Source organism: Gracilinanus agilis, chromosome 2 (assembly GCF_016433145.1).
Source record: "Gracilinanus agilis isolate LMUSP501 chromosome 2, AgileGrace, whole genome shotgun sequence".
Classification (NCBI taxonomy): Eukaryota; Metazoa; Chordata; class Mammalia; order Didelphimorphia; family Didelphidae; genus Gracilinanus; species Gracilinanus agilis.
In genome coordinates, this window is record NC_058131.1 from 480,477,890 (window position 1) to 480,489,031 (window position 11,142).

Below are 11,142 nucleotides of genomic sequence, written 5' to 3' on the forward strand. Positions count from 1 at the left end.
TTTAAAGAAAATTAAAAAGATTAATTAAAAGAACTAGGGACATTCAAACTGAAGTCAAGATGAGTTAGAAGTTGGCAAGCTTTAAATTGTCATGGGAACAAGGGACTTGGCCTCTACACAAATTGTCCTCTGAGCCTTGAATATGTTCCCTCCTTGCCAACATCCCTTGCTTAGTATAAAGCTAAGCTGAAAACATCACCTTTTCTGATTCCCCTTGGAAAATTGCCTGATATTTATTTTGTATGTTTTTAATTGTAGATGTTGTTTCTCCCAAAAGAATAGTTGCTTTTTGTCCCAGTGTCTCTTCTGTTTGGCCCCAGGAGATAGGACATAGGCTATAGGTGGAAGCTAGATTTTTATTTAGATCTTAGTTCAATTTGAGGAAAAAAATAGGCTAGAAGTCTGTAGGGAGTGAATAAATAAAATCTGAGGTCCTACCCAACTCTTAACATTCTATCACCACATAATTTTTTAGAAATATTATTGGAGTGGGGGGAGGATGGCACATCTAGGTAGCTAAGTGGACCAAGAGCCAGCCCCAGAGATAGGAGGTCTCAAACATTTCCTAGCTGGGTGACCCTGGCTTTAACTTAACCCCCATTGCCTAGTCCTTAGCACTCTTATGCCTTAGAACTAACTAATACGCAGTACTGATCCTAACATGGAAATTAAGAGTTTAAAAAAAAGAAATATTATATTAGATCGAAAATATAATTTATATAATTTTTAAAAATTAAAATATAGTTTAAAAAGTTATCCGAACCACAATGTTGTGAAATAAGTAGAGATATTTATCCTAGTTTTGCTAGGAAAATTGAGGCACAAGTTTCAAGGATTTGCCTATGCTAACATAAGTGATAAATGATAGTTCAGTCTTCTAATTCTAAATGTTTTTTCCTCAATGACCCCAGGGCAAGCAGAGCCTGCAGATGGCATTTTATCTGAAAATAGCAGGTGTCGAAATCCCAAACAGAATAGGCAAGATTCATAACGACTTTATTCAAAGGAATTTCCAGGTACATAAGTTTGCAAGTTAATGAGGTTTAAAAAAAAAAAAGGCAGATTCAGCTGATATGTACTGTGGTGTATTCACCATAAACTAGTGCAAAAATTCATCCATTCATTCAGTAAAAGCCACCTATGGCAGAATTAAAGCAGAAACATTTGACACTAACTAAGACAAATAGCCATTCATCTATCCAGAGCTCCTGGCAACTGAGCTCTTTGGTGGAAGGAGGCAGATGACACAAGCACTGACAGATGTAGGAAGCAGGGTCAGGGAATGGTTCCACAGGAATGTTAGACTCACAATGAGGCACTTAGGTTGAAAAGCTTAGAGATTTAATATCCTACCTACATCACCACAGTTTGGAATTGAATTCTGTGACCCACTGGCAACATCTTGGACATTTCAGCTCCCTGAGGTTAGCCTCCCTATGCCAACTGCAGAGAATGCCAATGAACAGTCCACACCTGCACTCTCCAGGCTCCCATGGGATCGTGGCACAGTTTTTGATGCTATAGTGAGAGGGGTCTGGATGCACAAGGCAGCATACTGGAAATCCCTTTCTTCTTATGGCACTGAGCTTGTTTCAGGTTACATCCTTTCCCAACAACCCAACAACCTAACTCCCCACCCTCACCCCCTTCTATCCTGAGACAAACATATTGGTGGGCTATAGCTCCTCAGTTTACACAATTTCTATTGGGATCTCCCAGCAGAACAGAGTATTTTTCTTGTCATCCAAAAGTGTCCACTTCACAACCAACTTCATCTAGAAAAAGGAACAGGAAAGGGGAGAATGAAATGGAAAACAGAACTCAACCCCTTCCCAGTGCTCTCTATACACCAAGCCTTCCAGCTGCCCCAAATCAATATGAAGTTGAATCCACAGGAACATGACAGGCTATCTGCCCCTACTCTTCATTCTTTTTCTTAAAAATTAAAAAACAAAAAGCAAAAAACATTACTTTCTGTCATTTGGGGTTAAAGTGACTTGTCCAGGGTCACACAGGTATGAAGTATCTGAGACTAGATCTTCTGATTCCAGGCCTGGCACTTTTTCCACTGTGCTACCTAGCTGACCCCAACCTTCATTCTTGAAGCAAGTATCTGTGTGCAAAGATACAAGACTCACTGTCAGGAGATTATGTATTTTATTTGAAGTGCTTTTCCAAAAGGGAAAATGGACTTGGACAGGTAGGTCCTTGCATTCTTACTTGGTTTGATATATGTCCAATGGCATATATACAGGTTTGGAGTGCACTCTGTGGCCATAATACATAATAAAGTTTGTGGTTTTATATAGTAATTAAAAGTATAACCTTGCCTTAAGAAATGCCATTTGTACCCCAAAGGTCATGTGGTTGGCATCTGAGGACCAACCTTGATTAGTTTGGAGGTTCATCACTAGGTTGGGGCAAGGTGACAAATTTTTTGACCACAGCAATTCTTGGAAACCAACTATCAAATCGTAGAGGGGTTGTGAGTTCTTAGAAAGCCAAAAAGATGGAAGTATCATTAAGCTCAGCCAAATCACCAGGATGTTGTGTAAATGGGTAAATGGGCACTTGCTTATACCATCATCATCATCAGTGACTATCAGAAAATCTCTTCCTTCGTCAGGTTCTTGCTGCAACATCACTACATATTCACATAAGAAACCTGTGCACTGCCCTATAGAATTAATCCCCAAAGGCCTAGGACAGGAATGCCACTTACCTTGGGGTATTCACTCTTCACTGGCAGTTTGTTCAAGTAACTATAGGTCTTGCCTTTTTCAATGGGACAGTTAATGCCGCACTTACATCCATCAGGCTGAGGGATAGGGAAAGGTATTTCAACACCCATCAAAATACCATGCACTAAAGCCGTGCTGTTCTGAGATGGGACATCTGTAAAGAAAGTAAAACCGAACTGAAAGTGAGGGCCACCAATACCCTCTAGGGAATAAAGGTAATGGTAAACTTTGCTGAGGAGTAACTCCCATCTTCCTCAGCCTCTTTAAGGAGGGAATTTCTATGTTCTTTGTTAAAATTACAATATCTCCAAAACATGGGGGTGTTTCATTTATGCCTGCTGCAGACAGCAATGGATAGCTAACTACATTATCTACTCAATCACTTTATGCTTTGATTGTAGCTTGTTTTTCCATTACATGGATGCATTTTCCCAGAAAAAATAAGAGGCACCATTAATCTTTAATCTAAATACTTGATCTACAATTCTGGGTATATCCCTGAAGCTCAGAGGCCCTTATAGTTTTTAAAGAATTCTTTGAAAAGGCTCTGTAAATTTATCCTTGTTGAATTCTGCAGTTCTTACCAATTCATATCTTCTGGACCCTTTGAGTTGTTAAGTCTTATTGGAACTGCAAAAGTGAAAACTCTGCTCTGAGGCAGGCAGTGACCACGATTCAATTCAACATTTATTAAGCACCTTTAGGAAAGGCACTCTGGTAGGTGCTGGGGAATACCAGTCAGAGGACTTAATTCAAATTCCCCTCTTACACCTCCTTTAGCAAATCACTCACCTTTTTGGATGTCAGTTTTCTCATTTGTGAAATGAAGAGTGGGTCTTTGGGTTCCTTATCCTAAACTTACAAAATAAATAGTCCTTGTCCTCAAAGAGCTTAGGTTCAGAAAAATCAGATTTCTGGAAGATCTCCACTCTATGAAATTGGAATCCTTATGGTCCATACAGCAATCATAAATTTAGAACTGGAATGAATCAAAGGTCATTTGGTTCAACCTCCTCCTTTTACAGATTAGGAAACCCAGGGGAGACTGATTTACCTACCTAAAGCAGCAAAGCACACTTGAGAGACAAGTTAAACCACTACTACCCTCCTTAGACTACCACCTCCTTTAGACCTTTCGGGGGGACAGCCCAGGCCTCTGAACTCCAGAGCCTTCGGAAAAGCACAGCTTTTAGCCCAGGCCCTGTAGCTATGCTTTGAAACATCCACAAAGGAAAATCCTCATCACCACAATCATAGAAAGTAACAGGATTTTCAGTAAATGCATTATGATCTGCTTTGCCACTAAACCCTGAGGAATGTGGAAATGACAAATATGAAAAATTCAAATAGATATGGGAAGGCATATGAAATTATACAATATCAGGAAAGCAGAACTAAAATGATATACACTGACCACAGCTATATAAATAATTATATAGGCACTGATCAGAAGCAAAATCCATCAGACTTGGTTATCTGTTTAAATTTGATTAAGAATGGCTCACTTTTTTCCTTATCTGTAAAAGATAATGGTACTAGCTTTTGTAATCTGAATGTGTATGATAAGAGATGGAAAGTTAAAATAAGGTTAAATTAAAAACAAGATATGACACAAGATACTTTTCACTTAAGGTACTTGCAAGGAAATAAATAAAGGGAAACAAGGGGTGAGGGAGTTGCCCACTTGTAAGCAGATTCAAGTGCCATTCAAAGTAACCTTGAGGCCCTGAAGTTTCATTCTTTTTTGGGTTTCAGTTTCTTCAAACTGGAAGCTGATAATTCTTGTATTACCTAAATCACAAGGTTGTTTGGAGAATTAACTAAGTGTGAAAGCCTTCTATTATGGCAAGGGTCAAGATAAAGGTTATCAAGTTTCATAAGTTAAACCAAGAGTTAAACCAAGAACTCTATTGGCTTACCACTGACAAAGGTGACATTGACACTGTAGGATTCCCCTTTGTGCAACTTGCAAGGCTGAGTGGAGCAGGGGATCACATCCACTTCCTCAATTTTTCCAACCTGAGAGCCTGAAGAGAAAGCACACCAGGAATGAAAACACAAAAATAAGCCACATAATAAAGTAGAATGCTCTTGCTGCAGAAGCCTCCTCTTCCCACTTCTAGCCTTCCCTAAATGAGAAGACTAGTTTGTACGAGAACTATCACTCTCCACACATTTGAAACTTTTTATTTGTTTTGGTCTCAAATGTCCTTCCTCTTTTTTTCTTTTTAAACCTTTAACTTTTGTCTTAATGGAAACTAGGTATCAGATCCAAGGCAGAAGAGCACTAAGAGCTAGGCAATAGGGGTTAAGTGACTTGCCCAAGGTTGCACAGCTAGGAAATGTCTGAGGCCAGTTTGAACCCAGGACCTCTTAAGTCTAGGACTGGCTCTCTATCCACTGGGTCACCTAGTTGCTCCTAAAAAGTCCTGAAATGTTCTGAGTTTGGTCTAAAACCACTGGAAAAGATTAGACAATCTAAAGAGATATAGTCTCTTTTTTGTCTTTTGTTGTATTGTAGGGCCCTACATGTGGTGCTTATTAAATACTTAATGGGGATGAGGCACTGAGTTTTTGTTACTTGGCAAGAAAATGAACATCGAAAATTTCTTAAAGTTTTATTTCTAGGTTTGAATTCTCTCCCTCAGCTAACCATTGAGAAGACAATAAATAAGATACCCACTATACATATGAAAAAGCAACTAGGTAGCAAAGTATCAGGCCTGGAGTCAGGAAGACCTCTCTTTAAATCCAACCTTAGATACTTACACTAGCTGTGTGACCCTGGGCAAGTCATGTGACCCTGTCAGTCTCAGTTTCCTCATCTATAAAATGAGCTAGATAAGGAAATGGCAAACCACTCCAGTATCTTTGTCAAGAAATCCCCAAAAAGGGATCACAAAGAGTTGGATATGACTGAAAAAAAAAGTGACATACTATGAAGTCATGCAAAACATATTTTGACATAAGCTATTTTGTGAGGGAAAAAGAGCAATAAAAATAAAATGAAAGAAAATATGCCTCGATTTGCACTCAGGAGTCTACCAGTTCTCTCTCTGGAGGTAGCTAGCTACTAGGTATTAATAGAAGCTAGCTTACATTAATCATTATATTATACATGATAATATTAACATATTATTATAACAAATAATATTTCATAATTGATCATCATTACAATATCGCTGTTACTGTGCACACTGTTCTTCTGGTTCTGCTTACTTCACTTTGCATCAGTTCATTAATCTTCCTAGGTTTTCTAAAATCAACATACTCATCATTTCTTATAGCACAATAGTATTCCATCATAACCCTATACCCAAATTTGTTCTTTGCCACCACAAAAACTGCTATATTTTCATGCATATGTTCCTCCCCAATTTTTAAATCTCTGAGGTATAGTCCTAAAAGTGGTATTTCTGGATCAAAGAATATGCAGTTTTATAGTCCTTTGGCTATAGTTCCAAACTGAACATTAAAAATGGATAAATTACTTGGTGAAAAACTTCAGGTTATCTAAGATTAGCTAAAAGGCAAAATGGTCTTCAAAGAAGTGAGCCAGAGCAGAAAAAGGAAACCAAATTCCCAGAAAAAAAATTTTAAACATGGTTAAAGAGTTCTACATAACATTTATTGCCAATTTAAACAGATCCCTGAGAAGATAGTAGAAGTAGGGCACCACAGGGCTTCTTCTTACTCCAGAGCTAACAACTTTCAGGAATCTGTCATTTTAGAACTGATAGATTTTATGGTTTTGCAAATTAGGACAAAAGGAGATTCCTGGAAATAATAATAGGAATCATAACAATAGCTAGGACTTATATAGCACTTCATGGTTTGCAAATCACTTTACAGATATTTTATTTTGCTATGCCAGAAATTATTAATATGAAAATAAAATTTCTGAGGCAGAGCTCTGAGCCAACAGCTATTTATAAAAGGGACCTGGTCCCCCTTCAACAAATAGGACCCCAGACCTTCCTAATGATCTGCAATGTCCCCTTGCTTCCCAGTAAAGCCCCAAATTGCACAGATGGTACAACACAAAATGAAAATTCTTATTACTAGTCTCAGGCTGGCAAAACTACCAGTTAATGGTCACAGAGCAATGGGCCAGAGGGAGAGTTCAATACCACCCAATGTTGGGCAATACAGAAAAATGACAAAGGGTTGAGGGGCTCCTGAAATAACCAGGCTTTCCATGAATTGTCATGGACCAAGACAACCATCATCTCTGCTGAAAGGATGGGCAGGATGTATCCCCATCGCTGATTAAAGGGTTATAAGATGGGCAATAGAATGCTTATCTTCCCAGGTTGGGTAACTGGAAAAATGTCAGAGTGCAGAGTTCCAGAAATCCCCTTTCTCATGTTGGCATTTACTCATCAAGCCACATGAGTGGAGGATCTGTAGCTAGGACATTTTTGTGGTTAAGCGAGTGCTCTCATGACTCTTAGCATAGTATTTGCTTACAGTCTAAAAAGTCTGCTACAAGAATCTTTTTAACCTAGCTAAGAAATATATATTGATCACATTGTAATGAATAATACTAACTAAATAAAGGATAGGGGACAAAATCATTTCATGGTTTTGAAAGTCAGGACGAGTGGAAATTCCTGGAAATAATACTAACCATAACAATAGCTAGCACTTATATAGCACTTTAAGGTTTGCAAAGCACTTTACAAATATCTTATATAATTTTCACAACCACCTTGTGAAGTCAGTGTTATTATTATTCTCATTTTACAGAAGAGTTAGTTAAGTGAAAGGTTTGAGGCTCTATTTGAATTTAGGATCTTCTTGATGCCAAGGCCTAGTGCTCTATCCATGCTGCCTAGAGAACCAAGAGGAACTATACCAGTGATGCCTCCCCCCTGTCCCTGCCAATGTTGGGCTCACTATACTTCCCCCTTACCCCACACAGGGGTGGAAGTGCTACCATTGGGCTGCTGGGTGGAGGGCCCCAAGCCTGAGCACTCTGCTCCCCTCCAGCTCTGCCACCTGTGAACCACCCACCTTATTCCCTGTGAGCTCCCACTGGGCTGCTGGGCAGAGGGGTGGGAAATATGAAAAATTGGCATCAGGCAAAGTGGAGAGGGGAAGGAGAGCAGCTCTGCCCAAGTCCCTCTGCCTTCCTAATAATGGATGGGGGGGAGGGTGGCCAAGGGCCCACAGAGTGCTCTGCATGCCATCTTTGACATCTGCACATGCCACAGGTTTTCCAACATTGACCTATATTATGATAAACCTGGAAAGGAAGATCAAGAAAAGCTCTGCTAGAATATGAATGAAGTTAAGAGTTAGAAATGTTCAGCTTCATTTCCTTTGTGATATGAGGTATATTGGAAGAGAAATCCAAGCTATTTGTATTTAGGACATCTCCTCTCCCCCTGGATGGGAAGGGCCAAAATCTATGCCCAAAATGGGTTCAATACTTCCTGTGGTATCAAGCAGCAACAAAGAGAATAAAAGAAAATAGCTAAGATTGGCTGTAACCCTTGCCCTGGCTTTTCAAGATAAGACTGACTCCATGAGGGCAGCTGGGTAGCTCAGTGGAGTGAGAGTCAGGCCTAGAGACAGGAGGTCCTAGGTTCAAACCCGGCCTCAGCCACTTCCCAGCTGTGTGACCCTGGGCAAGTCACTTGACCCCCATTGCCCACCCTTACCAATCTTCCACCTATGAGACAATACACCAAAGTACAAGGGTTTAAAAAAAAATTAAAAAAAAAAAAAAAAAAAAAAAAAAAAAGATAAGACTGACTCCAGAGGCTGAGATCAGAGCCAATGAGAACCATCCATAGGGCTGCCTTGGATCTTTGTCACCAGGCTCATACTTCTCAAGTGATTTTATTTTAGTAAGTTCCTTTAGCTAAAACAGCATGGATGTTCCATGGGAAAAATACATAGAAAAGACTTATTTTTGAGCCTCTACTATATAGCCTAACTAGAAAAAAAAAAATGATGCTAGTGTCTCCAAAATCAAACCACTCAGTAGGACATTAATACTTCCAAGTATAGTTGGTAACCTCATGATTTTCAGGGACTGATAGGACAAATGTTAAGGTCTTTGTTTCCCTACCAAGGCCTGAACTTTGTTTCTGTTGCTTTAGCTTTCATTTTTGTTTGGCTGACAAGTTAAAAGTTAATTCCCTTTTGCTCATAAGGAAGTGAACTACATTTGACATCAAATATAGCAAAGGTACCAGACCATGGAGATTACATCTCTTTGTCTTGAATGCTATTTTTACTTGGCATAAGTCTATACAATCTAAGGTAGGTTTTTTGGTTTGGTCGTTTAAGTTGCATTTGACTCTTTGCAATCTCACTTGGGGTTTTCTTGGCAAAGATCTTGGAGTGGTTTACCATTTCTTTCTCCAGATCATTTTACAGATGAGGAAACTAAGGCCAACTGGGTTAAGTGATTTGTCTAGGGTCATGGAGCTAGAAAGTATATGAGGCCAGATCTGAACTCAGAAGTTTTAAGTGTCATGTAGAACAGGGGTCACAAGGAAATAATCAAAGGAATGAACTGGTTGTCTTGTTGGCATTACTCCTAGCAAAGGGCAGAAAATAGTTTTTGACCTATGTTGACTTAGTTATTCCTTAAGGGAACAGAAGGGAATGACATTCTTTATAAAATCACTCACTTATACAGAAGTAGCCCCTATAAAGGCTCTAAATTAAGGAAGTACTACCTGACATCTATCAGATTAGCTATTATGACAGAAAAAGAAAATATCAAAAGTTGGAGGGGATTTGGGGAAATTGAGACACTAATGCATGGTGTGTGTGTGTGTGTGTGGGGTGGGTGGGTGGGGGATGTGAAGTGATTCAACCATTCTGGAGAGCAATTTGGAACTAAGTCCAAAGGGCTATGCATACCCTCTGACTCAGCTATACTATTACATCTGTATCTCAAAGAATTAAAAAAACAAAAAGAAAAAGGACCTATATGTACAAAAATATTTACAGTAGTTCTTTTTGTGGTGGCAAAGAATTGGAAAATGAGGGGATGCCCATCAAATGGGGAATGGCTAAACAAGTTGTGGTATATGATTGTGATGGACTACTACAGTACTATCAGAAATGGTGAATAGGAGGCTTTCTAAAAAACCTAGAAAGACTTACATGAACTGATGAAGAGTGAAGTGAGCAGAACCAAGAAAAGCTCATACACAGTAACAGAAATATTATATGATGAACAACTGTGAATGTCTCAACTATTCTCAGCAATACAATGACCCAAGAATCCCAAAGGATTTATGATGAAAAATGCCATCTACGCTCAGAGAAAGAATTGATAGTCTGAATTCAAACCAAAACAAAGGACTAATATGGAAAAATTTTCTGCATGAATGCACATGTATCTGTATCAGACAGCTTATTTTTCGAGAGGGATGGAAGGGAGGGACAGAATTTGGACTCAACATTAAGAAAAAACAATGTTAAAATTGTTTTTACATGTAATGGGGAGAATGAAATATTATCAAATTTAAAAAAAGAAAATATTCCAGGAGTCATCCAGTTCCTAATAAAAACAGATAAAGTTAACAGCCAGATGAATTTCTAAGGAAAACTACTCCTTGTACCCTGAAAATAATTGCCTAGCTCTAAAACAGAACCAGTCAATGATAGAGAAACAGATAAGAATTATGACAACAAAAGTAGGCTAGGGATATGAAGGATGTAAGCAAAATAAAGTTTAGAAGAGAAAGCCTGTTTACAGAGTAGGTTAGTACAATGGATATGTGTATGTCTAATAGGAGTGTTTTTAATACTTTTTCAGCATGAGGTTGGGGACAGTGAGAGGAAAGAGTTTCGTTTCAAGAACCAATCCTACTATTAAACTGGCTAATATTGTTATTGCTGCCTTGGTTCCCTTTCTCCATCCAGCAAAGAGATCAAATAGGGTATGGAAGATTTGATCTTTTGGAAAGGTTTATTCATTTAATAACAAATATTTATAAAGTATCTACTATACTTATGAATGAACTAGTGATCCCATTCAAAAATATAATGTTCATGGCACCACCTGAAGGGAAATGAAGCTTCAGATCAGTTTCAATTCTTACAGAGTAACTAATAGTTTAGAACATAAGAGGCATACTGTGGAAGCATATTAAGAAAAAACTCTCCTTTTAGTTTCTCTAGAAAATACTAAATCACATTTCACACAAAACCCTTTGTAAACTTCTGGAAAAAAAAACCTGTTGGAAAGATGGATGATAGTTCTTTAGGAAATAAATGAAGAATGGTAACTGAAGTAACTTCTCTCTTAATCATTTAATCAACTGAAGTGGTTAGTGTTAGGATCTCCCTTCTCCATTGAGGAAAGATTAAAATTATCCACAGGGGAGACAGAGAGAGAGAGAGAGAGAGAGAGAGAGAGAGAGAGAGAGAG

The 11,142-nt window shown here is 38.6% G+C and overlaps 1 protein-coding gene across 2 annotated transcripts in view; it reads right to left on the bottom strand.

Annotated features, from left to right (window-relative positions):
- Positions 1–11,142, bottom strand: part of NPC2 (NPC intracellular cholesterol transporter 2) — a 71,070-nt gene that overhangs the window by 52,365 nt on the left and 7,563 nt on the right. The window contains exons 2-4 of one of the 2 annotated variants that reach the window (XM_044664943.1): positions 4,661–4,768; positions 2,723–2,895; positions 980–1,775 (exon numbers count right to left, since the gene is read on the bottom strand). In XM_044664943.1, coding sequence (XP_044520878.1) covers positions 1,692–1,775; positions 2,723–2,895; positions 4,661–4,768 — 365 coding nt within the window. In that variant the 3' untranslated portion in view covers positions 980–1,691. Of the gene's footprint in view, positions 1–979; positions 1,776–2,722; positions 2,896–4,660; positions 4,769–11,142 lie in introns of those variants that run through there. The other variant, XM_044664942.1, reaches the window with a different exon arrangement.